The 26,799-nt window shown below is 41.8% G+C and overlaps 3 protein-coding genes and 2 pseudogenes across 4 annotated transcripts; 3 read left to right on the forward strand and 2 right to left on the reverse strand.

The window, feature by feature from the left end:
- The first annotated feature begins 2,944 nt into the window (after positions 1 to 2,944).
- Positions 2,945 to 5,328, forward strand: LOC147937446 (uncharacterized). The gene is made up of 6 exons (XM_087468812.1): positions 2,945 to 3,389; positions 3,499 to 3,815; positions 4,445 to 4,558; positions 4,620 to 4,797; positions 4,876 to 5,114; positions 5,191 to 5,328. The coding sequence occupies exons 1-6, from the start codon at positions 2,945 to 2,947 to the stop codon at positions 5,326 to 5,328; spliced, it is 1,431 nt and encodes a 476-aa protein (XP_087324938.1).
- Positions 5,329 to 13,149: 7,821 nt separating this feature from the next.
- LOC104719882 (protein CANDIDATE G PROTEIN-COUPLED RECEPTOR 7 pseudogene) lies at positions 13,150 to 15,073 on the forward strand (annotated as a pseudogene). Its single transcript, XR_015568959.1, has one exon. The product of XR_015568959.1 is annotated as a protein CANDIDATE G PROTEIN-COUPLED RECEPTOR 7 pseudogene (transcript).
- A 353-nt stretch (positions 15,074 to 15,426) lies between these two features.
- LOC104719883 (glucan endo-1,3-beta-glucosidase 10-like) lies at positions 15,427 to 17,845 on the reverse strand. The gene is made up of 2 exons (XM_010437870.3): positions 16,162 to 17,845; positions 15,427 to 15,758 (listed from the first exon to the last, which is right to left on the reverse strand). Exons 1-2 carry the CDS (start codon positions 17,374 to 17,376, stop codon positions 15,690 to 15,692), a joined length of 1,284 nt encoding a protein of 427 aa, XP_010436172.1. The 5' UTR covers positions 17,377 to 17,845; the 3' UTR covers positions 15,427 to 15,689.
- Positions 17,846 to 17,975: 130 nt separating this feature from the next.
- Positions 17,976 to 18,728, reverse strand: LOC104719884 (uncharacterized). Its single transcript, XM_010437871.3, has 2 exons — positions 18,350 to 18,728; positions 17,976 to 18,267 (listed from the first exon to the last, which is right to left on the reverse strand). The coding sequence occupies exons 1-2, from the start codon at positions 18,437 to 18,439 to the stop codon at positions 18,172 to 18,174; spliced, it is 186 nt and encodes a 61-aa protein (XP_010436173.1). The 5' UTR covers positions 18,440 to 18,728; the 3' UTR covers positions 17,976 to 18,171.
- A 1,384-nt stretch (positions 18,729 to 20,112) lies between these two features.
- Positions 20,113 to 24,383, forward strand: LOC147937447 (uncharacterized; annotated as a pseudogene).
- The last annotated feature ends 2,416 nt before the right edge of the window (positions 24,384 to 26,799 follow it).

The raw sequence follows: 26,799 nt of genomic DNA on the forward strand, positions 1-26,799 counted from the left end.
AAAAAAAAAATTAGTGGTAAAGAAACTGCCACAAAAAAATTTTGTTGTTAAAGAAACTCTATCAAAGTGGAAGTAAAGGGAGAATAATTGGTTTAATTAGTTCATTGAGACATTTTATAGATAGTGATAAAAAAATATACTTCAACAATAAAATATTTTCAACAACACATTATTAGTGGTGAAATATAAATTAAAAGTGTAAGTGGACGTTTTGACGGGTTGTTTCATGTTTGCATGTAGAAAATTTTGTGATTAAGTTGTGAAAAGCTTTAGAAATGTGACAGTAATAATATTCGTAATGATGAATGTTTGACAAAAGTTTTGGTGGCTGATAAATTAGCTTTAGATGATAATTATAATTATAATAATAAATTAAAATATAAACATATAAATTAGTGTATTAAAGTAAAAACGAATATGATTTTTCTTTAACTAAAAATTATCTTTTTTACAACAAAATATTAATAAATTCTTTTAAAATTTAGTTTTATTGGATTTAAAACCCGGACATGCGGGTCCTAATCTATTAAATATATAATTTCAATAGTTGATTGTGAGTAACATATTTGTAATCTAGAAAAATGTAAAATATTGACTTTTATCAAAAATATAAAATAAAATTAATTTGAGAAGATTATGGTTTATATGATAATTATGTTTAGAAAATTATCAAATAATATCAATGATATTTCAAATTCCACTATTACCTTATTTTTACAAGATATTCAAAAATATCAACTCTATAATTTAATATTTTACTACTTTAACGAATCTTGTTAAAGAAAATCTATATTTTTGAATTAGTATATGTTTAAAAGGATGTTCAAAATTTACTTAATTAATTAATTTTAAAAAATTCAGCAAATCAGTAACCATTTGACATCTAAATTATCAGTCATATTTCAAAAAAATTATTATTATATTCTGCCAGATTCAGCAATTCAGTTGTGAATTAGCCGATTACCCCATAGTATAAGGAGTAAAGTAATCAATATTGTTGCCAAACCAAACATACCAAACATACGAATAACCAAGTCGATTTCTTATAAAGATGTGAATAGAGAAAGCAATCAACTCGACATCTCCTCAAACGGAACTCCATGGGATTCTTCATGACATCCTACTTCTATCTTTGGACTTCAAAGATGTTCAGTTTCGTTTTGTTTCATGAAAAGATAATTGTGTTGCAGATGAACTAGCAAAATCAAGTCTTTCTAGCTTCTCTATTGTACCCGGTTTATCCGGTTAACCTTAATCGAAATCCTTTCCTTGACAAAAAAAAAAAAAAAAAGAGAACGCAAATAAAAAAATTAGTATCACTTTGTAGAGTTAAAGGTGATTTCATGTGAACCACGAACTGAGAAATATAAATAGAGGAAGAAAATAACTACCCATAACCCATGAAAATAAATCTAATTAATCGGAACTACCCATGATTACTAAACCCATAAACCACAAACTCTTAAAACCCAAATGTAATTTTGAATCAATCAACACTTATCGGAATTCAAGCATAACCACTAGAGAAACTTGGGAGAATCCGCATAGATCTTATCGGGAGACTGTAATCACAGGGTTAGCAAGAGAAACTAGATGGGGCTTCTCAAAAGCATACTCGATGTCATGAACATTTTGCCCTTTCGGATATGATTCACTACATGTGGCTTCAATGGACGAGACCTTCCGATCTGGTTTCACTCTTCTCGATGTTAGAATTTATAAATGTTTTAATTTGACTAATGTGGTCTCAAATGAAATTAAAGTTTTTGGACTTGAAGAATCGAGTGAAAAAGAATATACATTATTGTGAGATTGCATGAGAGATGAGAAGTGGAAAGAAGAAGAAGAGGAAAAGCAAATCCTATCGATTCAGAGAAGAGAAATTGATTTGGTTTGGTTTGAAATCTGGTTTATTGTTGTAATTGGTTTAATATCGGTTTAGTATTGTATTTTGATGGTTAATGGTTGTTTGGTAAACTGTATACCTATAGCTGTGGGTAATTGGATGAGAACTATGATTTCGAGGAGAATTAGCAATAGAACTTTTTGATGCATAGACATATATATGAGAACCGAAACTAGATTCTCCTCCAGAAGTGTTTCCTGGACGGAGGGACTTATCACCGTAGTAATTCCGAACTAAATTTAGAGACAAAATGTTGCGAGTATGAAAATGAATATTATTGCCTCTTAGGAAGTTTTTTTGATGCCCTTTACAGTCTTTCCCCCTCCTATTTATACTGGGTCATTACATTTAATACCATATCAAATTACGACCCGCGGATCTCGCACTCCATAATAAATGAGATTTTTAACCAATCTTCCGATCTCCGAAGTGATTTGTCCACCGTTACGTTCTACTTCACTTCTTCGACCGGGCTTAATGGGCCGGACTCTACTATGGCCTCGGCCCATATTGCATGTTGGTCGCGGGCTAACGCCCACTACCCGATGTAACTAACCATGGTACCAACAGTTGCCCCCCAAGTCCTTTGAGCTAATCGGTTCGGAGGACTTTTGATCTTCTATCACCCGTTTCGGGAAACTAAATATACTCTGTATCCCGTGATTTGATTGTGGTGATGATGAGATTTTCCCTTCCCGAACACGCATTAGGCCCACCACTCGGCGTGGCACACTATAAGAGCTCTTCACTTTCCCAGGTCATCATTGCCTCCTTCGACCCTGCGTATAAAGGTAGTCGCCCCCTCTTCTCTCTCATTATTTTCAGAATTAGTTTCTTTAGTCAATTTACTCTTCTCCGTTCTTGCTTTTTCTGTGCTCTGTCGTTCGCCGGAAAGTTCTTCATATCTTTCACACCAATTCATCTTTTCCTCCGTTCTAACATCATGTCTCCCCCGAAATATTCGTCGGGTAAAGCCGCGAAACCGCTTATCCCCGGCGCCTTCGGCCCCATCCACCATCAAATCTCTCTGATGGCGATATGGCGGAGGTTAGGGGATCTTGCGGAATTCCCTCAGAAATCGAGATCTGGTTTCTGGAAGCGCATGAATCCCCGGAGAACCCTCCCGCCGGCTACTGTTGTGCGTTTGAGAGTTTCTTCTCCGCCTGCGGACTATCTTTCCCGCTCCCCGAGCTCATTGTACGGATGATGTTCGAACTGGGGTTCGCTCTCCCTCAAATGTGTCTGAATTTTGTTCGGACTGTTCTTTTTGTACAAACTTTGGTTGAGGAGTACAACTACTCATTGTCCTTGGCTGACTTTCTCCACGTCTACACCGTGAAGACGGGGCGTACCAAAGGCACCCTCTACGTGAGTTCGCTCTTTGGACTTAAGGTTTTCGACGATCTCCCGGAGAAAGACGAGAAGTGGCGGAAATCGTTCTTTTTCTTCCCCGTTAACGAGCTCACATTCGGGCATCTCACGGGCTTGTTCGTTTCGAAGTGGACTTCGAAAATTAGTAGCGTAGTGTAATCCGTTTGGAATTAACTAGTCTTGTCTGATTTTTCGTCTTACCTCTGTTATTTTTGTTTCAGCTCACTTCGAACATGGCCAGCTTTCTCCCACCTTCGCAGAGTTCTTTTCCCGGTTCTGCAGTCAGGGGCAAATTGCTTGGGACTCCTTCTCGTGCGAGCGGATCAGAGAGTCCGGAGTTAGGCACAAAAGACGTTCCCTTATTCGATCCTTTCCTCCTCGAATCCTTGATACTTCTTCAATGGGTTACATGGAAGAAAGGGCTATTAAGAAAGAGCTCGAGAATGCTGAGAAGGAGGCGAAGAGGCAGATGTCCGCTGCTCTTGCTATGGGAAAAACCCGCATCTCCGCTAAGAGCACTAACTTGTCAGCCCCCAAGGTAAGTGAAACTTCCGTTCCCCCCTTGGTGCCTTCCGAATCCCCCGTGATTGCCATCGCGGACTCGAGTGACGAACCTCAGGAGGGAGAGGGCCCTCGGCTCCGAGCAGTGAACAAGTCGAGGGGAGTTCACAAAAAGCCGAGCAGTCGAAAAAGATAAAAGAGCCTGAATCTTCTTCCAGTTCGCGCGAGAAAACCCGAGCTCGAACCGGCTCTTCAGGGGAAGAACTGGCTCGGACCAACTCTTCTGGGGAAGAGCGAAGCAAGTCTAGTTCAAAAGATGGAGCGCCCCTGTCCGAGAGGAGGTCAATGGAACCTCCAGTCAATGAGTCTGGCTTGAAAGATGGGGCGCCTCTGACTGGGAAGTAGTCCAGAGATCCATCCGTAGTCAAGGAGTCTGGAGGTTCTTCCTCTAAGCCCCCCCCAAAAGAGCAGCGCCACTCACCTCGCGGTAAGTAGGATTTTGGGAGTAGTAGGCGTATATTTGAATTTTTTTTTCTAGTTGGAATAATTTATTCACTTTGTGCAACTCCTCCTGCCTCCCCAGCGGATTTGATGAGAAACTACACCCGCCCTGGAGTTCGAGTATCTATTTTCTACTCCCTTCGACTAACATAACCGTTTTTTCAGGTGATGATCGAGTTCAACTACTCAGTGGCATCCTACGAGGAACATATTTTCGCCTCCCCGTCAATCTCCGTACTGTCTGCACTTCAACAGAAGGTGGCTGACCTCAAAGCCCAGGTAGCAGAGTTTACCTGGTTGGAAGCTATTAACGCTAAGACTGTGGAGAAGGGCCAAACAGATCCGAGCTCGAATGAAGAAGGCTGAGATCGAAGTGCTGGACCTCGGCCTAGCCAATGAAGACCTTCGGGGAAAGTTAAAGAAGGCTGGCGAGCTCTACTATGAAGCCGCGGAGAACGAGAAAGCTGCCAAAATTAGGCTGCACGAGGTCGAGATCCGCAACCAGCTTCTGGAGGGCGGTAACAGTTGCGAGATGGAAAAGGCGCAGAGGGAGGAAAGGCAATAATTAAGGCGAAGCCTCCGCCCCCTCATTGAAGAGGTGAAGGTACACTTCGAGGAGAGGGAGAGGTTGGCTCCCGCCCAGATCCGAGCTGCTGAGATTAGGGGCAACCAGATGCTTATTGAGGAGATCTCTCGGGGGGATATTCAGGACATCGAGGCTGAGCTCGGGATCCTGCGGGCTGATGAGGAGAAGGCTGATGGTGAAGTCGCGAAGGTAACCATCCGTGACTTTGACCTTTCCGCATTTTCTAACCTATTGGTGGAAACGCCCGAGGTATTATGCAAAGAGCCCCCCCCTGAACATCACCCTTGATGAATCCGAAACTAACTTCGTACAACTGTCGAACCAGGAACTGGACCTCATCCGGGGCAACACTGCGGAGCTGGACATCACCGCGGAGGTGGGAATCGCTGAGATGAATGTGGCTCCTCCCGAAGTAGGCAAAGATGCTTCGTCTGACCCTGTCCCACCTTTAGACCAGCAATAGACCAAGTTTGGGGTTGTTTTGGCATGAGTTGCCCCCCCTTTTTGTTTACTTTATTATTTTATTTTTGCCTTGCTAGACTTTGTTCGGGATTTTTGGTCGGGGTGACCGCCCCGGACTAAAAATATTCTACCTTTAATCCAGCTTGCTCATTATTATATATATATATATATATATATATATATATATTTTGCATGCCCACTAAGTCTTCCATGAACAGAATCTTGACTTTTAACGACTTAGGAATTAGAGTGAGCCCGCCAGATCGTTCTGTGACTAACCGAGACAAGAGTGCCCTTAAACAGTTTTAGATAGTACGAAATAAGACTCTTTTTCTCTTTTTTTTTTTTTTTTGTAAAAAGCAGCTCAAAGCTAAAGATGCGTTCAAATTTAATGAATGTACCAAGCGGACCTCGATTTGGAGGTTACGCGGAACAGAGCTTTGCTCCCGTTGCCACGAAGTAAAATTACGAAGTGAAACTTCGGTTTTCGATAAAAAAAAAACTTTTATGAAGTGAGACTTTGGTTCAGTAAAAGTCTATGAAGTGGGACTCCGATTTTCAGTAAAAGTTTACGAAGTGAGACTTTGGTTTTAAGTAAAAGTTTACGGAGTGAGACTCCGATTTCCAGTAAAAGTTTAGGAAGTGAGACTTCGGTTGTAAGTAATAGTTTACGGAGTGAGACTCCGGTTTTCAGTAAAAGTTTACGAAGTGAGACTTCGGTTTAAATAACTTTAACGAAGTAGGACTTCGATATTCAAGAAAGCGAGATATTTACAACAATAAGTTTAAGGGAACTTTGTTTTTATTTGATGTAAATAGCTAGACCCAAAGCGGGCTGCCTACGTACCCTTTTCGGGATCAAGCCAATCGTTTTTCGATACATAGTTAAGACCGAAATAACTATAAAAGCGTTTTAGGTGTAAAGAATTACAGGACCTCGATACTGGTTTCCCATCTGAATCTTCCAGCCGATAGATGCCATTTCGGACTTCGCTTGTGAGCTTGTATGGACCTTCCCAGTTGATTCCTAGTTTTCCCGCGTTTTCCTCCTCAGTGTTCTCATAGACTTCCGAAGCACCTGATCGCTGACTGTCAAGGGCCTGCCTAGGACTTTGGAGTTATAGTAACGAGTTAAAGCATTTTGGTAATTTTGCATTCGAACCAAGGCCCGGTCCTGTCTCTCATTTATGACGTCGAGAGTGTCTTGTAGGAACTCTTCATTTTCCATCGTCCGAGATGGATTTAATGTGGTACGGATCCCGGGTACCTCTATATCAGTTGGGAATACGGCATCAACCCCGTAAACCAAAGAAAAAGGCGTCTCGTTGGTGGACCGGCGGGGTGTAGTTCGGATTGCCAAGAGTACACCTTGTAGTTCATTCGGTTAACGTCCCTTGCGGGAGTCCAGCTGTTTCTTTAAATTGGACAGAATGACCTTTTTCATTGCTTCAGCTTGCCCATTCCCTTACGGGTAGCAAGGAGTTGCTTAAGTCGTATTCTCCACTTCGTACAAAAGCTCTCGACCTGCGAAGAGATAAACTGTGGGCCATTATCTATCACGATATCGTACGACATGCCGTATCGATAGATTATGCTTTTCAGCTCGAACTGTTCCACTTGCTCAGTAGTCACAGCCGCATACGCTGCTGCTTCTACCCATTTGGAGAAATAATCGGTAAGGACTAGCACATACTGAACTCCTTCCGGTCCCCGATGTAAGGGACCAATAATATCCATATACCACCTCATAAATGGATAAGATGCGGACACATAAGACAGGAGCTCGGTGGGCTGATGAATTGTTGGAGCGTGTTTCTGGCATTTCTCGCAAGTTTGGGAATATTCCTCACAGTCAGCGAGCATATTCGGCCAGAAATAACCCTATCTCTTGATCTTGAAGGCTAAAGTACGGCCTCTGGAGTGGTTACTATTGGGCCCGCATTAATTTTGCAGACTCTTTATCAGCAACGCATGTTAAGTAAGGACCAGCGGTGCTACGACGAAAGAGTCCTTGACCATAGATGCAATACCGTGCACTGATGATCTTCAGCTTCCTCGCAGCCCACTTATAAGCCGGGAGATCACCTTTCTCCAGGTAAGCCCATATTGGAATTCGTAGCTAGGTGAACGAAGCTGCTCCGGTGAGCGGACTGGGGCATCAGTTTCTTTCTCCTCAAGAGGGGAGGGAGTGGCTTCAAGTATTGTAGTCAGAGTTCTAGAAGTGGCTCCGGATGAGGGAGCGCGAGCTGCCTTGGTTGCTTCTATCCTTTTCATCACCCGGGTCACGACGCTCAAGCCTTCCAAGCGTATGCTCGGATACTCTATGACTTCAACCGGAATGACTTTTGTCACCGTGGGGTCCGAAGTTGAAGCCAGCGAGGCTAGAGCATCTGCTGCGGAGTTCTCGCTTCACGGAATCTTTGTGACTTCAAAGTCGTTGAACTTCGCCGCTAACTGACGAGCCGCGGCCAAGTAAGTTTCCATTCGCACATCCTTGGCCTCGTACTCTCCGGAAACTGGCTTGCTACCAACTGTGAGTCATAGAAAGCTCTAAGATTCCTGAAGCCAATCCCTACTGCGAGGCGAAGTCCGGCTAGAAACGACTATTACTCAGCTTCGTTGTTTGGCGCAGGAAAATTCAAACGGAACGAGTGCACGATCATTTCGCCTGTAGGTGAACTGAGACGAACACCAATTCCTGGTCCGGTCCTTGAAGAGGCTCCGTCTACGTACAAGCTCCAAGGTCCTTCGACACTATCCTCCACCGAACTGGTGAGTGGCAGTTTGATGAGGAAATCTGCTAGTACTTGCGCCTTTGCACAAGTTCGAGTTCGGAATTCAATATCGTACTCGCTTAGTTCTACCGGACTGACTGGGACTATGGAGTACCGTGCGTAGTGGTTGCATTGTTAGGATGATGATTGAGTGAGACTGGAAATACGGCCTCAGCTTTCTTGCTGAAACCACTATGGCCAAGGCCAATTTTTCCATCATCGGTTACCTGGACTCAGCTCCTGTGAAAGATTTACTAACGTAGAAAATGGGCCTTTGCTCCCCCCCTTTCCTCACGAACTAAGACTCCGCTTACCGCGCTTTCCGAGACGGCGACGTACAGAAAAAATGGTTCCCTAAATTCTGGTTTTGCCAGTACTGGTGGTTCGGAAAGATTAGTCTTTAACTGGGAAAATGCCTCTTCACACTTTTCGTCCCAAGTGAATTGCCTCCCCCCTTTCTTCAGGACTTGGTAGAAAGGGAGACACTTATCCGTGGACTGCGAGATAAAGCGATCGAGCGCTATGATGCGCCCATTAAGGCGTTGAACCTCTCTTAAGGTCCTGGGGGAACTCATGGACAAGAATGCATTGATTTGCCTCGGGTTTGCCTCTATGCCTCGTTTTGTCACGATGTATCCTAGGAATTCTCCTGATGGGACTGGGAATGTGCATTTCGTGGGATTCAGCTTCATTCTGAACTGATTCAAGATTTCGAAGCACTTTCTTAAGTCTTTGACGTGTGAGCCGGATTCCACTGACTTTACCAGCATATCGAACATCCTATTCACCAGACGTTGGTAAGTTGCTCCAGCGTTCTTCAGTCCAAACGACATCACTTTGTAACAATAAGTTCCGCGGTCCGTGACGAACGCTGTTTTCTCATGATCGTACGGGTGCATGAGAATTTGGTTATAACCTGAGAAAGCATCCACAAAGGACGTGAGCTCGTGGCCAGAAGTCGATTCAACCAGCCTGTCGATATGTGGGAGAGGAAAACTGTCTTTTGGGCACGCCTTATTCAAGTCGATAAAGTCGACACAAACTCGCGATTTACCATTCTTTTTCTTCACTACTACAATGTTCGCGAGCCACTCCGGGTATTTAAATTTGCGGATCTGTCCGGTTTTGAGCAACCTTTCTACTTCTGAATTGACGACTTCGACTCGCTCGGGACCCTGCTTCCTTCGCTTTTGTTTTACTGGACAAAAGGTTGGGTCTACGTTTACCTCGTGCGAAATGATGTCCGGACTAATTCCGGTCATCTCTTCGACTGACCACGCAAAAGTCGTCATATGATCCTTGAGGAAGGAAACTAACGCAGCTTGCAATTTGCTTCCTAATGCTGCTCCTATCTTGATTCCTTGATCCGGAAACTTCGCGTTAATGAATATGGCTTTAGTGAGGTCGCCCGTAAGCTGCTTTCGAACCGGATTCTTGGCGACCTCGAGCTGTGGTTGCTATTGGACCAGCAGCTTGTGACTTGCAAGATAGCAGCTCCTTGCCATCATCTGGCTTCTTGGAATCTCCTGAATTCCTTGCGGGGTCAGGAATTTGACGCACTGATGGTACGTTGAGGGGACTGACTTCATTTGGAACAGCCACGGTGTCCCCATTATTGCATTATAAGCCGGAGGTCGGTCAAACACCGTGAACTCCACCATTTTAGCTACACCTTGAGTGGAAACAAGGAGAGTGATTGTTCCTAGGGACATTGACGTCTCGCTCGTGAACGAAACTAGGGGTGAAGGAGGTCCTGTGATGTGCTCCTTCCTGATACCCATTCTAGTGAGGGTCTCCAGGAAAATCAGATCCACCAAGCTCCCAATATCTATCAGGATTTGACATACCTCGTGATTCGCTCCGTCAAGTGATATGACCAAGGCATCACCGTGTGGGGAGCTTAAATCTTCCGTCTCCTTTTCCGAGAAGGTGACTTCGGGTAGGTCGCTTGAGGCAAGTTTTATCCGTTTAGGTCCCGAGGTGACCAGCTTTCGCTGGTGGTCTTTGATCGCTGTTATCGAGTTACGATATAAACGTGATCCGCCGATAATGACATCTATTCTTTTCTTCGGCTCTGTGTCACCATCTGCCTGCTTCGGCTTCTTTGATGGTGGAGCATAATCGTCCACCTCGAACATCGTTTTTTGGTCGAGCTCGTCAATAGATACAGTCGGCATTTCACCTGACACGAACTTCTCAGTGAGAAGATGCATCAGTTTCTTACAATCCTGGGTTGAGTGCCCGTTAGTCTTGTGAAGCTTGCAATATGCGTTCTCATCCCGGACCCACTTGTTGCTTGGCAGGACTCCACTCTTGGCGCATGGTGAAAATGGTGGCTTTGATGGGGATCCTCTCGGAGAACCCTTTTGAGGAGATTTATCTACTGCCAAAGTTATGAATCCGGACTTCGGGGTTGAGGGAGGCGTTTTCTTCACCGGTGTTGAAGTCTCGAACCTCGGTTTGGACGTGGCTTTATGCTTCTGGGCAGCTGCCACTTTTTCTTCATCCGCGATTATCCAGTTCGAAGCCCGGTGCAAGGCATCCTGAATTGTAGCGAACTGATTGATGGTTAATTCTTCGCGGAAACGAGATCTGTGCCAGAGGCCATTCTTTAGAGTGGCCAAGGCAGTTGAGTTCGAGAGTCCCAAGATCTGGACTTGGATTTCCTTGAACTTGGTTATATAAGAGCGAAGTGATTCCCCAGCTGCATGGCTCAGGTTCCAAAGTTGGGCATCCATTATCGCCGTTTCAATCAAGCTTAAATATTGCTTGATAAAGGAGGTTGATAACTGCGTGAAGTTGGTGATTGAGCCGGCTGCTAAGGATGCGAACCAAAGCAGAGCTGGCCCACAAAATGTTTCTGCGAACAACTTACAGTACCCGGCATCGGCTTCGTGATGTTGGAGATCTACACGGCTGGCAGTAAGCAGGAAACCTTTGAGGTGAACCGTTGGATCTCCTTTTCCTTCGCAGCTCGAGAAAGTTTTCTTTCGTGTGTCCTTAACGCGAACTATAGCTATCTGAGCCTTGAACGGAGTCCGCTTGGATTCCTCAATTACTCGAGAAATATCTGGTGTCGAAGTAATGGCACTGTGCACCATAGATCCCATGTCCCGGATCTCGCCCTGCATGCGTTGGATCTTAGGATTGGAAACATAACTCGGGGTTAAATTTTCCTGAGGGAGATTCCCCCCACGGGCGGAGGGATCCGAACTGGGACTTCCGAAGAACCGGCGACTTCGATTTGCACCGGGGTGCGGTTGTCTCTAGGATGCGATGGTGCTACCCGAGAGGCAGTTGGAGGTTGGAAGGTATCTCCATGGGCGTCCTGTTGCGGAGTCAGTGGTTGGTTGGTGCAAGCGAAATCTAGAGCACATCGCCGTGGATTTTGCTCAGAGGAAAGGAGATCAACGCGGTCAGCGTAAACGCGGTGCGAGGTCGAGAGATCGGCGACTGAAGCGGCGATTGTCTCCAACCGAGTTGACCGTTGCCCCTCCAGATCGTTGAAGCGATTGGATAAGGCAGCGGAAGCTTGCTGGCGTTCTGATTTCTTTGCCAAATCCTGCAATAATTTTTGAATTGTCTCCAAAGTTACCTGGTTGGAGGATTCATGAGCCATGGCAGCGTTGCATGGCGTAGATCTGAAAAAGGTCGGAACTATTGAGAGTATAGGTGATATTCGCCCTCCTTCTAGCGCCAAATGTGAGAACCAAAACTAGATTCTCGTCCCGAAGTGTTTCCTGGACGAAGGGACTTATCACCGTAGTAATTCCGAGCTGAATTTAGAGACAGAATGTTGCGAGTATGAAAATGAATATTATTGTCTCTTAGGAAGTTTTTTTGATGCCCTTTACAATCTTTTCCCCTCCTATTTATACTGGGTCATTACATTTAATACCATATCAAATTACGACCCGCGGATATCACACTCCATAATAAATGAGATCTTTGACCAATCTTCCGATCTCCGAAGTGACTTGTCCACCGTTACGCTCTACTTCACTTCTCCGACCGTGCTTAATGGGTCGGACTCTACTGTGGCCTCGGCCCATATTGCCTGTTGGTCGTGGGCCGAGGCCCACTACCCGAGGTAACTAACCGTGGTGGTACCAACAATATAGGTTGAGAGGAATTTGTCTGTGGATATCTGAGACGAAGTTAAAGTTCGGGCTCTATCTGATACAATACAATAGTTCTGATGGGAAATAGGACGTTTTCCTTAAATTTTTTATTAGAAATCCGTTTATAGCTAATGAGCTCCTAACATACCCAAATAAATAGAAATTAACTTTGTATTCAGTTTAGGGGATAACTTTCGTTTACAACTTGTCCATTAGTCAACATACTTAACAAATGGAGAAGTTCTAGCTAATGGACAAGTTAATATACATCTTGTCTATGAGTCCAATTTTGTCTCCTCCCTCATTTACTCTACGAGTTATGTAAACTAAGAAACATATTTAATTTATAGAGTTCTTAATATTTTAGATAAATTTAATTTAGTTTTTTCTACAAATTCTATTTTAGATGGTCCATCATTAATGCACCTACATCTGTCAAAATCTTTCAACGTCACATCATTTGGCATTATATTTTTATTTTTATTTTTTATTTTTATCATTCCATACATCAAATTTAACTTATGTCATAAAAGAATAAAATTTTGTTCATAAACCTAAGCATATTTTTATCCTTTTAAATATCTGTTATTGTAGAATGAAAAAAGTGTTTTGTCATATGGTAGAATAGAAATGTTTAAAATAAAGTGTGGTAGAATCATTTAAATTTCAAGTTTTAAACCTAAACTATAAATTCTGACCAATTTTCAAAACTAAAAGGGGGTTATTGATTCTATGATTTTAATGGATTTAGAAATCCAAACAAAAATTATGTGTTATTGGTTATATGATTTACAAATACTTGTTAAAATCCTATGTTATGCATTTAATGATTTGTTTTTGGATTTTAAAATCCACATAAATAGATTTGATAGTGTAAAATAGAAATGATAAAACATATTATTTCAAAATACATGTTATTTTGATTCTTAAAATTTACAATTCTATTAAGATTTAAAAATCATCTCTCAAAATAACAACCCCTAAAAATTCTATCAGTAAACGGAAAATTCTCATTTGGTGGAAAATTTCTTGAAATCCACCGGTTTATTCCCTTATGTTGAAGGAATAAAAACGATGGTATTTATTTTGTTCCTAAAGAAAAAAGAAAAGAAAAATTTGGTCATCCAATCGTTTACATCGCAGGAAGAAGAAGAAGTTTGTTTTTGAAGTTGTGCATCTTACATCTGAGATTAATCTCTCGAGCGAAACCCTAGATCCATTTCTCGTCCATGGATTTCTCTCAGCGCTTATCGTCGATACTTGTCCTTGTCTTGGTGTCCATCACCGTAGCTTCCGCTGAGATTCGGAAATCAGAGATCCGATCCGATGACCGACCCATCATCCCTTTAGACGAATTCGGTTTCACTCACACCGGTCGTCTCGAGCTCGACGGGTCCAAGATCTCGCTTTCCAATAACAATCCCGATCTAGATCTCTCCAAAGTGGGCTTCTTCCTGTGCACTAGAGACGCTTGGGTTCATGTGATCCAACAGCTCGAAGAAGAAGAGATCACATGCGCCCTGCAATCAGATCTCGTTAAGCATGTCTTCACCTTTAACAATCTCAAGGGGGGCGATAAGAGCAGCTTCTCCACCGTTTTCACGGAGAACGATGCAGATCAGTACTCTCTCGTCTTCGCCAATTGTCTCCAACAGGTCAAAATCAGTATGGACGTTAGATCCGCCATGTATAACCTCGAAGGCAAGAAGGGTGGTCGTGATTATCTCTCTGCTGGAAGAACTGTTCTTCCTAAGGTCTATTTCTTCTTCTCTGTCATCTATTTCTCTCTCGCTGCGACTTGGATCTACCTTCTCTACAAGAAACGTCTCACTGTTTTTGCAATCCATTTCTTCATGTTGGGAGTTGTTGTCTTGAAAGCTTTGAACCTTCTCTGTGAGGCTGAGGATAAGTCGTATATTAAGAAAACCGGAACTGCTCATGGTTGGGATGTCTTGTTTTACATTTTCAATTTCCTTAAGGGTATCACTCTTTTCACCTTGATCGTCTTGATCGGCACGGGTTGGTCTTTCTTGAAGCCCTACTTGCAGGACAAGGAAAAGAAGGTGTTGATGATTGTCATTCCCCTCCAGGTTGTCGCTAACTTTGCTCAGGTGGTTATCGATGAGACTGGACCATATGGCCAAGATTGGGTTACATGGAAACAAATCTTTTTGCTTGTTGATGTGGTCTGCTGCTGTGCTGTTCTCTTTCCCATTGTCTGGTCCATCAAAAACTTGCGTGAGGCGGCTAAGACTGATGGGAAGGCTGCTGTCAACCTCGTTAAGTTAACTCTGTTTAGGCAATACTACATTGTGGTCATCTGCTATATCTACTTTACTCGCGTTGTTGTCTATGCACTGGAGACCATTACCTCTTACAAGTACATGTGGACTAGTGTTGTTGCCAGCGAGTTGGCCACACTTGCATTCTATCTGTTTACTGGCTACAAGTTCAGGCCGGAGGTGCATAACCCGTACTTTGTTGTTGACGATGAGGAAGAAGAGGCTGCAGCTGAGGCGCTGAAGCTTGAAGACGAGTTTGAATTGTAAGTCATCACTGGCATAATCGTGTGGGCTGTGATTCAGTCAAGAAATATACTTTGTTTGACAGGATGATTGAGAGACTAAACTGGATCATCAGCTGCTTGGTAAACCGGCGTCTCTTATCTGTTTTTTCTTTTTTCTTCTTCTGTTATCTTTCTTAGAATGCAATACCCGTTTTGTTTACTTGAGTTGTTAGGATACTTATATAGACTCTATGAATGTCTTTCTCCCATTGCATAGTATGCGTGTATTACTGGTAACATAAAACGCTTGTTATACTTAATCTGCCTTTCATTTGATTAACAAAATGGCTGATTAGAAAAGTTGCTCAAGGAAGCAAACTTGAAAATAACCATAGTTTGTGCATTACTATTGCCTTGTTGGATCTGTATTTATATCATTGCCCTCTGAAGTGACAGCAGGAAGAATTTGCATAGTGTGTGGCGGTGGACCTTAGATTGATTGGTCACATAAATACAAAAGTTTGGCGGAAATTAGGTGTACGAATACGGAGGTGATTTATTAAAAGACACGGACATGTTTTAGTTTTACCTTGGAAAATTAGCACTTGTTGCTTACGCCAAGATTCTGTCCGCCGCTACCTCTGGCCTCAAATGTCTTCAAGTCATGATTATTGAAAACCATGTTATCTTTAGAAAAATTTATAATCGACTAAGCTTCATTATTTAAAAATATCTATGCTTAAACAAGAAGAAGAGAAGGATGGAAAAGGAAAATAAAAAAGAGTTGGAGAGGGAGGTCGGCACAGCAAAGATGGTCAGTTTCCTGAATTCCATCATCCTCCTCCGACAAAACACCAACACAAGCTAATTAAATTAAATTTAGGGGTTTTATCACGTCATCAACCGAGTAAAAAGTACAAAGCCGACGAGATCTAGTGGGGAAGCTTTTAATAAAAGCCTTTTACAACCGAAGCTTGATGATGAAAAACAAGAGGAAGAACAAGACACACTCAACGAATCTGCCCTTTCCCTGCAAAAACGTCAACAAGTCAAAAAGTGAGGCACTGAGTATCAATCAATTATATTTTCAGACAAAAGTGACCAAGCAAGAGTCATCTCCACGTGATAACCAATCCAAAACACATTTTGTCACAGTTTGTCGAGTTTTATTTAAAAAAAAGATTCCAACTTTAACTGAAAGTCACAAACTTTACCACAATGTAATGTTATTCCTCCCTTATTCGAGCTTTGGAATTTCTTTCACCACTTAAATTTGTTTAATTAAAGAAACAAACACAGATAAATAGACAGAGATGGTTTCATCCGACTAAATACGCAACTCACAACCTTCTAGATCTAAATGTCTAAGAAAATGACACAAGCAAAATTGTCAAAGTAAAACAACAAATGAAGTGTAAAATCGAAAACTTTACCCCAGCTGAGGAAATGGACATGTAATCCGGTGATGGGTTATCCGTGACCGGCGGGTAGATACCACCACCGCTGGAAGAGCCACCAGTGTTTCCGCCGCTGCCACTGCCACTACCACTACCACTACCACCAGTGGAGTTGCTGCTACCACTACTATGAGTGGAGGAAGTCTTGATCCCAAGGGAGTAAACAGGAGTTCCATCAGGGTTGAAGAGACCGTAGTTCCTCTCGGAGGTGGGTCCAGGCTTCATGTTCTCGTTGAAGAGAGCAAAGACGAAGATGGTGAGATCACACTCAGGTCGAATAGGCGTCCTCATCTTCTTGCTCATCATCATCTTGATCAGATTCCCATTGTACTTGCGAGCATTGTCGCAGGTGGCTCCGACCTCCTGCGGGTCACCGTTGGAAGGCCATCCTGTCTCGGAGACGACTATGGGGACTTTCTTGTAGCTGATGCCGACAGCGTCAAGGGCGTGATAGACTGCGTCGACCTGAGCGAAGAGCATGTTGTCGTAGTGGAAATTAGAGCCAGGGTCGGTGAAGCCTTGATTTGGTTGGAAGAGAACGAAGTCGAGAGAGACGTGTTTGGGATTTTCTTCGTAGGCAAAGAAAGGGTAGGCGTTGATAAGGATCGGTGAGCCTGTCTTGACGTGGAAGTCCAAGATGGGAGTGAGAGAGCTGAGAAGATCTCGGCGGAAGGAAGTAGCTGACGGAGGGTAGGACACGTCCAAGACGGCCAGTGAGTGAGCCGTCGTCACAAAGATCTGCTTGTTCAGGCCACAATCCACCAGAGCGCCGTGGATGTTTTGCATAGCCGGGAAGAGGGCCGCCGTGAGGGCTGATTGGTTGGAGGTGAGGACTTCATTTCCCACTACGATGGCCACGATCTTGGTGTTTGGGAGGTAAGCTTGGACGTTCTCCTTCACCCAGGTTTGAGCTTTTTTAGGGTCGTTCATCTGGGCCAGGTACTCGTTGCCGAGGGCCACTGTGAGCTCGAAGCCGGAGCCGGAGAAGGCACGGAGGGCTTGTGGATCGGCGTCATAGAGCTTTACTTTCGTCGCTCCCACAGACTTGAGGAGAGGGATGACGTTTTTTGGGGGAGGAAGGTTGTTAGCGACCTGGCCATAGTTGATGCCAATGGAGCAAACGATGAGAGGAAGAGATAAGAGAGCAAGGCACAAGAGAGAGAAGAGAAACTCAGAAGAAGACGAAGCCATGGATGAAGAATGAGAGAGAGTGAGAGAGAAAGCAAGAGAAGTGAGTGGTTGTAAGCAAGATGATAGAGGAGGCAGTGATGGGACCAGAGCGTTAGGATTCACTAAATTTCAAAGTAAAATAGTAATAAAAAATAATGAAAAAGAAGAAAGAAGAAAGAAAGAGAGAGAGGGTAATGTTGGTTTGGAGATGAGCTGGAAGTCAGTGTCTCTGGAGCAGCAGAGAGAGCATCTTTCTTGTTTTAGTTGCCCATTTGTTTCCTCTCGGATTCTCACTTCTCATGACAGATCATTCTTGTCTTCTTCTCTCTTGGTGCTCTCACTACAACACTTGCTAGGTATTTGGGACAGCTACATGTAGTAGACAGAACACCAGCTAACACTTTCTCTCTCTCTCTCTCGACTACATGTCTTTCAACAGCGTTTGCTCAACTAGTCTTTCCAAAACAATTAGATTAAACCAGATTGACTGAATGCTCCTAGTTTTACGACCTTGAATTACTTTTTCTACCAACAATAAATAACCCATGATTCCAAACAACACCAATCAGTGCCAATGCCACACATGTTTGTCTCATATATAAAGTAAACGCACACCAAAATACGAAATCGGTAATAAATATGAAATAAAGTTTACCACAACAAAAGCAATAGAATGTTACTAAAATTCTCAAAACAATAGTAAACACTAAACAAGAGGAATGATAAGATTAAAGAGACCCAAGTGACGCACTCACGCTTTGTTGTATTAAAAACAAAAGCTTTTGCACCACCCAAGTGAAGAATGGCATTCAAAATCTATCTGTGTGCTGTGACCAGCGTCTCTATGAACCTTAAGCCATCAAACCTCGGCTCAAATTTCTCCCAACCATTCGTCCTCCGCGATTCCCAGACCTGATCAATTTCATATCCACATTTCAATTCAAACCAGAGCAATTGAATCGAAATCGCAGATCTTAAAAGTAAGAGATGAAACCTTTGGGGAGATTGGAGGAGTGGAGGAAGAAGAGAGAGCAGCGGCGGAGACGGCAATTACAGAAGCCACCACACCGCTCGAAACCTTCATCTTCTTCGGATCCGACGACGCCAGATCTCGACCACCACCGACTCTGGACTGGAGCTGCGTTACCCGTTGTTTGAGGCTTTCCTTATATCAAAATTTCAATTAAACCTAAATTGCCCTTCCTTCTTATTTTTCCCACCATTAAATAAAAAAAAAGTTTTTATTTTTATGTTCTTTTTACTTTTTGTGTTCATTTTCAACTGTGCTACAAAAAAAAAATAAAAAATAAAATAAACTGTATAACTAACTGCATGAAATATGAAATTTCCTATATATAATAGAGAAGTATTCACAAAAATACTGATGTGTCGCGTTCACATAGCTACTATACATTTTTAAATAAATATTCTTACATCTTATTATTATTAATTACATAAATATGTCAATGACATATATATAAAGCAAATGTTCTTTCTATTAGTTTTTAAAAGTGAAAGATTTGATCAACAATTAAAATCCAAAAATGTATTTAATTATCAATTTCATAACATATTTAAATATTAGAAGTAAATTACATTTCACGAGCAATTAAAAAAATATATCCTATATATTAATAAAGAAACACTCTCACAAAAAAAAACGGAGCTGTCACGCTCACATAGCTATTGTGTCTTTTTTTTTAATAAATATTCTTACATGTAATTATTATTTACATAAATATGTACTAGCATATAATGCAATTTTCTTTTCTATTAGTTTTTAAAAGTGAAAGATTTAAACAACAATTAAAATCCAGAAATATATATTAATTATTAATTTCATAACATATTTAATTATTAGAAGTAGATTACATTTCACAAGCAAACAAAATCCCCTATATATTAATAGAGAAGCACTCTCACACAAAAGCTGAAGTATCGCGCTCAAATAGCTCTTTTGACTTTTTAATAAATGTTCTTACATCTTATTATTATTTACATAAATATGTCACTAACATATATATAAGGCAATGTTCTTTTCTATTAGTTTTTAAAAGTGAAAGATTTTATCAACAATTAAAATCCTAAAATGTATATATAGATTATCAATTTCATAACATATTTAATTATTAGAAGTAAATTACATTTCACAAGCAATAAAAAATCCTCTATATATTAATAGAAAAACACTATCACAAAAAAAGATGAGGTGTCGCGCTCACGTAGCTCATGGGACGTTTTTAATAAATGTTCTTACATCTTATTATTTTTTACATAAATATGTCATTGACATATATAAGACAATGTTCTTTTCTATTAGTTTTTACAAGTGAAAGATTTTATCAACAATTAAAATCCAGAAATGTATTTAATTATCAATTTCATAACAAATTTAATTATTAGAAGTAAATTACATTTCACAAGCAATAAAAAAAATTATTCATTTATTTACCACTTTTATACATTTTTATCATTGCATTTTTAAACTTAGGATTAGTTTAAATTAAATCGATTAGTCTAAAAAATATTGCTTTATCTATTTAATAGTATAGTGATATAGATAACAATGTGAAACATAAAATATGTGAATTTGTATATATTTTAGCCCAATAGAGGTTAAAATGGCTGCGCAAGGTGATGTTAGGGTTTTGGGTCTGAATGAGCAAGATGCAACGATGATGGATGTAGGTGGTCGGGATCGACCTCCAGAGGATCCTCCAGATAGATCTCGGTCGTGGGTGCAGAAAGTAGTTGGGAGTAACGTCGGGGGGGATGCCGGTGCCAGAGGAGATTTTGGATGATGCGTTTGTTGAGGATAGGGTGCAGCTTACTTTTCCCGATGGGGAGGATGGAGAGCCTGTGGTAACGATTGGACAGGAAGTTTTGGAGGTGATGCATGGTTTATGGAAGCAGTGCATGATTGTTAAGCTTTTGGGGAGGCATGTTTCTCTACATGTACTGAGTAGGAAGTTAAGGGAGTTATGGAAACCTCGGGGAGCGATGTTTGTCCTAGATCTCCCACGACAGTTCTTTATGGTTCGATTTGATAAAGAGGAAGAATATATGGAGGCGTTAACTGGTGGTCCATGGAAAGTTTTTGGAAGCTATCTTATGGTGCAAGCATGGTCACCGGATTTTGACCCGTCTCGTGACGAGATTGTTACTACACCGGTATGGATTCGTCTGTCAAATATTCCGGTGAGCTTTTATCATAAGTCAATCTTAATAAGGATTGCGAAGGGTCTGGGTAAGCCAATTCAAGTAGATTTAACAACTTCAAATGTTAAGAGAGCTCGTTTTGCCAGGATGTGTGTGGAGGTGAACCTGAAAAAGCCTTTGAAAGGTTCGATCATGATTAATGGAGCACGTTATTTTGTGTCCTATGAAGGTCTCCCGAATATATGTTTGGGTTGTGGCATATATGGTCATATGGTGCATGGTTGCCCCAAAATGGTGCTAGAGAAGGGAGTAGCACCAGTAGTTCAGGGTCCAGTTGTGGAGATCAACACTGGAATTGAAACACGGGTGGATGACGGTTTTACTTTGGTTCATAGAGCACGTCGGAGACAGGTCCCGATGGCTCGCAAACCTGCGACGGTGGCCATCGATCCTAGTAGTAATTGCGGGCCGAATGTGCGGGAACCGTTAAGGAATATGGATATTGCGAATATTACGCTATCAAACAGATTTGGTAGCTTTATTGGTGATTTACCATCCGAGGAAATTACGCTGGCGTCAACTCTTTCGTTGGAGAATAAGGAAAATGAGGGTGTCCCGAGTCAACACAAAAAAGGAAATTATGATTCATGTGGTGCACTTACTACTAATGGGGATAGCTCACTGGCGCCTATGGGCCCAAAACGGTTTGAGGCCCAAGGTCAAAAGAAGGTAACTCATGTTGGTGGGGTTAATGGATCACGTCCAAAGAAACCCATTAATAACCAGCCCACGAGGGGGCTGATTTTTGGTCCACCACGAGAAGACATTGAGAGGGCTGTTAATGGAAAACGACTTCGTGTTGAGCAGCATAGTCTTGGTCGAGCAAGCGAATCAAGTGGGAATGGTGGGTTTACAGATGATTTGGGAGAGAAGCAGCTTCTGCGGGATGGGGAGACGGATAGCTGGCTGCATCCTGAGTTGGAAGTGGGCTCGAACACGAGGGAGATAGTGATGCGGAGTGAATCGTCGAGGGAGGAGACAACGATTACGACTGCATAGTGGGGTGCCCCAGTAGTTCTTCTTGTGATAAGACAGAGAATTATGAATTGCTTGCTATGGAATTGCCGGGGGGGGCATATAAACCCACTTTCCAGAGGTCAGTAAGATACATCCTGAAACGATTCCCCACTGATTTGCTGGCTTTGTTTGAAACTCATGCCGGAGGAAGTAAAGCGGATCGAATTTGTCGAGGATTGGGTTTTGAGAACTCGTTTCGGGTAGATGCAGTTGGCCAGAGTGGCGGACTGTGGTTGTTGTGGAAATCTGCTGTTGGGTGAGGTCGAAGTGGTTGAATCTTCAGATCAGTTTATACATGTTAAAATTGTTAATGGTTTGGAGGTTTTTAATCTGGTCGTGGTTTATGCGGCTCCGACTGTTAGTCGTAGGAGTGGGTTGTGGGAAAAATTAAAAGAGGTAATTAGCGGAGTCTCTAGTCCGGTGATGATTGGAGGAGATTTCAATACGATAGTGCGGTTAGATGAGAGAACGGGTGGTAATGGTAGACACTCAGCAGATTCCTTGGCGTTTGGAGAATGGATCAATGAACTCTCTTTAATCGATATGGGTTTTCAGGGGAATCAGTTTACATGGAAGCGAGGTCGGGTGGAAGAGAATTTTGTGGCTAAGCGTTTGGACCGTGTGTTGTGTTGTGCGCAAACAAGACTGCAATGGAAGGAAGCAACAATAAATCACCTTCCATTCTTAGCCTCTGATCATGCTCCTCTGTATGTGCAGTTATCACCAGAAGTTAAGTTGGATCCTCGGTGAAGACCTTTTCGCTTTGAGTCGGCATGGCTTACGCATCATAGCTTTAAAGATCCTGTGTCTACATCTTGGAAGGGTGAGTTGAAAACTCCTGACGCTCTCTTAGAGTTACAGTCCGCATTAAGAAATGGAACAAAGAGGTGTTTGGAGATGTTCAGAAACGCAAAGAACAGCTAATGGGGGAGATTAAAGCTGTTCATGACTTGTTGGATCTTAGTCAGACAAATGAGCTTCTTGCCAAGGAGGAAGAGCTTCTTAAAGAGTTTGATGTTGTTCTGGAACAGGAGGAAATGCTTTGGTTTCAGAAGTCAAGAGAAAAATGGATAAGCCTAGGAGATAGGAATTCAAGGTTTTTTCATACATCCACCATCATTAGGCGAAGGAGAAATCGCATTGAAAGTTTGAAAAATGATGAAGGTACGTGGATATTTGAACCGCAGGTATTGGAGAAGCTTGCGATTGAGTTCTTCACACGTTTATATTCTATGAATGATGTGGATGCGGTAGTGGAGTGTTTGGCTAGGGTTGGTTTTTCAAAACTTACTAGGGAAGATTGTATGTGGTTGAGTAAACCTTTTACAACTGCGGAGATTGAGAAGGCAGTTCATAACATGGGAAGTTTCAAAGCTCCTGGACCGGATGGCTATCAACCAATATTCTACCAGAAGTGTTGGGACATTGTCAAAGATTCAGTGGTAGGATTTGTGCTAAGCTTCTTTGACACAGGGTGTTTGCCACCGGACACCAATGATGCTTTACTTGTTTTGATTGCTAAAGTGGTTAAACCGGATCAGATCAACCAGTTTAGCCCGATTAGCTTGTGTAATGTTCTTTTTAAGACTATTACCAAGACTATGGTAGAGCGACTTAAGACTTTGATGCCAAAACTTATCAGACCAGCTCAAACTAGTTTTATTCCTGGAAGATTAAGTACTGATAACATAGTGGTGGTACAGGAGGCTGTACACTCTAGCGGCGGAAGAAAGGTCGAAAAGGATGGATGTTGTTGAAGCTTGATCTTGAAAAGGCTTATGATAGGATCATATGGGATTTTCTGGAGGATTCCCTTCTAGCTGCAGGATTTTCAGATATTTGGGTGAGGTGGATATTACAATGTGTCTCGGGGCCATCTATGATTTTTCTACGGAATGGGGAGAAGACAGATTCATTTAAACCACATAGAGGACTCAGACAGGGGGATCCCTTATCTCCATATTTATTTGTCTTGTGTATGGAGAGATTGTGTCACATGATTGATATATCTGTGGCGGATAAGAAGTGGAAACCCATAAGTCTATCTAGAGGAGGTCCGCAGTTGTCTCACGTTTGTTTTGCTGATGATCTTATTCTGTTTGCGGAAGCATCCGTGGCACAAATAAGAGTTATTCGGGGTGTGCTAGAGAAGTTTTGCATAGCGTCTGGGCAGAAAGTCAGTCATGAAAAATCGAAAATCTTCTTTTCTAATAATATTTCAAGAGATCTAGAGAAGCTAATAAGTGATGAGTGTGGAATCAAATCTACTAGAGACTTGGGGGAGTATTTAGGGATGCATGTTCTCCATAAGCGTATGAATAAAGAGGCTTTTGGAAGTATTTTGGAGCGAGTTTCATCTAGATTATCGGGGTGGAAAAGTCAAGTTCTTAGCTTTGCAGGTCGGCTGACTTTGACTAAAGTTGTGCTATCGTCTATTCCAGTGCACTCCATGTCTACTATAATACTTCCACAAGCTACATTAAATTGTTTAGATATGGTTTCATGAGCTTTCCTGTGGGGTAGCACACCGGAGAAGCGTAAACAACATTTAGTGGCCTGGGATAAGGTTTGTTTGCCTAAGAGTGAAGGTGGTTTGGGAATTAGGGCTGCTAAGGATATGAATAAGGCGCTTATAGCAAAGGTCGGGTGGCGGTTAATAAATGACAAGGATAAACTTTGGGCCAGAGTGGTTAGAAGTAAGTATAAGGTTGGTTGATATGTTCAAATTGTAATACCCTAATGGTACTAACATCCTTGCAGTTGTAATACTCTAGAGGTCGAATCCACAGAGACTCTAGATCACACAATAGACTTATTAATCTTTTAATTATGCTAAATCAAAATATTAAATTAAAAACAATGCAGAAACAGAATTAAAAAGTGTTGTAAATTCAGGAATTAATTTTTTTCCAGAAATTACAAAATATTAAATCAATAATTAAATAGGATTCAAGCAATTAAAATCAGATCTAAAACTCTAAACTCTTTTGTAAAATAAATCAGTTCTCACTGAAAATATTATCTAAATTTAAAACCAGAAAATCCAAATCTCTTTGCAAAATTCAAGGTTAAAAATCAGCTTTAAAAACAAGTTTAGATTGTTCACAAAATTATTAAATCAAATCTCTTTGCAATAAATAATTTTGTTCATCAAAAGGTTTTATCAGGAAAATCAATTATATTCTCATATCAATTTATTTTCCTAAAGTATTAATTCTAGGTGATCAATCAAGAATCAATATGAAGAACAACCTAAGATGAAGATCACAGAAGATAATGAACCCTAAAAATAACAGATCTAATAAACCATAAAAACCGTATGAAAAACTCTGAACCTAACTAGCAGACTACTCAGACATATTTAATGAAGAACAAAACATCTTTTGTGAATAATAAGCAATTGGAATTAAGAAGTAAGAAGGGAGTTCAAGAATCTTCTCTCTACAGATGAAATCAGATCTATCTCTCTCAAAGCTCTCTCAATATCTCTTCTTTTCAAAAAGGTTGCAGAATAAAACTCTCTAGAAAAAAACTTAGGTCTAAACAATGACCATAAAAATCCTATAAATACTCTAAAACACGTCTTGGGCCTTAATGGCAAATAAGGGAAACTTGGGCAAATTTTGTAAATCTTCTAAATCTTGTGGAGAAAACTTCCGATTCGGCTTTTAGGGACTGCATCGATCGATGCTGAGAGTGCATCGGTCGATGCATAGTCTTGATCTCGTCTCCCAGCTTCGTTGATCAGCCTCCATGCTTTGATTATGCTTCAAATCATCCTTTTTTAGCTCCTTTGTGTTCCATCCGTGCCAATGAGTATCTAAACCTATAAAGATTAAAAACAACCTAGAAAACAAATCAAAAGACTCAAAAACCACACTTATACCATGGTTAAAACCACAAAAACCATGATATATCAATATTCATGACATGACATGGACTAGAGTCAAGAGTAACTGGTCTTCGACATATAGGAGTGTGGGGATTGGTCTGAGGGAGGTGATTGGTCCTGGTCATAGTTGGGTCATTGGTGTTGGCAGAACCATCAGATTATGGGTTGATAGATGGTTGTCGTCTGTTGCGCTTGCAGGGAGTACTCTGGATACCGGGTTACAGGGGAACGAGTTGATATTGGCAAGAGACTTATGGATTGAGGGAGTAGGTTGGGATATGTCTCGGATTGCTATGCATATTCCTGAAGAGAAAAGACTGGAGCTGTTGTCTGTTGCTTTGGATACTTTCACAGGAGCAAAAGACAGACTGTCATGGGGATTTACAACGGATGGTAATTTCACTGTCTGTTCTGCTTATCAAATGCTAAAACAGAATGGCACCCCCAGACCAAATATGTCTGCATTCTTTAGCCGAATATGGGGTGTACAAGTACCAGAAAGGGTACGTACGTTCCTTTGGTTGGTCGGGAATCAGGTGTTGATGGTAAATGCGGAAAGACACCGCCGACATTTGAGTGACTCGAATATTTGTACGGTTTGTAAAGGTGGAGTCGAGACAATTCTTCATGTTGTGCGAGATTGTCCGGCTATGTCAGGCCTGTGGCTACGTTTGGTTCCCATTCAGAAGAGGTCTGTGTTTTTTGCTCAAAGCTTGTTTGAGTGGGTGTATGATAATTTGGGTGCAGGAGGAGCTCAAGATGTTTGTCCTTGGTCTATTAAATTCGCAATGACAGTCTGGTGGGGTTGGAAGTGGAGGTGTCAAAACGTTTTTGGGGAACAGGGTAAATGAAGGGACCGAGTAAAATTCCTTAAAGATCTGGCGCAGGAAGTGGCTATGGAGAATCAGTTGGCTAGAGTAGAGCAACAACAACCAGTAAGGGAAGAGAGAATGGTAATGTGGAAGCGACCATAGTCGGGTTGGTTGAAAGTGAATACTGATGGGGCATCTCATGGTAACCCGGGTCTAGCTACCGCAGGAGGAGTGTTGCAGAGTGAGACATGGGAGTGGCGGGGTGGCTTTGCACTAAATATTGGGCGTTGTTCTGCTCCCCTAGCTGAGTTGTGGGGAGTATACTATGGTTTGTGTATGGCTTGGGGTCAACAGGCAAGTCGGTTGGACTTGGAGATTGACTCGGAAATGGTAGTGGGGTTTTTGAAGGCAGGGATAAGTGGGTATCATCCGTTGTCTTTCCTGGTACGGTTGTGCCATGTCTTTATATCAAGGGACTGGATAGTCCGTATTTCTCATGTGTAT

This window comes from Camelina sativa, chromosome 10 (genome assembly GCF_030686135.1).
Source record: "Camelina sativa cultivar CO46 ecotype springtype chromosome 10, ASM3068613v1".
Lineage (NCBI taxonomy): Eukaryota > Viridiplantae > Streptophyta > Magnoliopsida > Brassicales > Brassicaceae > Camelina > Camelina sativa.

Excerpts from the sequence above, each read along its gene's own strand:
- LOC147937446 (XM_087468812.1), top strand. The coding sequence starts at position 2,945 with ATGGCGGAGGTTAGGGGATCTTGCGGAATTCCCTCAGAAATCGAGATC. Across the intron at positions 3,816-4,444 it reads CTAACTTGTCAGCCCCCAAG|GTGATGATCGAGTTCAACTA; the intron begins GTAAGTGAAACT and ends CCGTTTTTTCAG. Across the intron at positions 4,798-4,875 it reads CAACCAGCTTCTGGAGGGCG|AGGTGAAGGTACACTTCGAG; the intron begins GTAACAGTTGCG and ends CCCTCATTGAAG.
- LOC104719883 (XM_010437870.3), bottom strand. The coding sequence starts at position 17,376 with ATGGCTTCGTCTTCTTCTGAGTTTCTCTTCTCTCTCTTGTGCCTTGCT. Across the intron at positions 15,759-16,161 it reads TGTCCATTTCCTCAGCTGGG|GGAAAGGGCAGATTCGTTGA; the intron begins GTAAAGTTTTCG and ends ACGTTTTTGCAG.
- LOC104719884 (XM_010437871.3), bottom strand. The coding sequence starts at position 18,439 with ATGAAGGTTTCGAGCGGTGTGGTGGCTTCTGTAATTGCCGTCTCCGCC. Across the intron at positions 18,268-18,349 it reads CTCCTCCAATCTCCCCAAAG|GTCTGGGAATCGCGGAGGAC; the intron begins GTTTCATCTCTT and ends GAAATTGATCAG.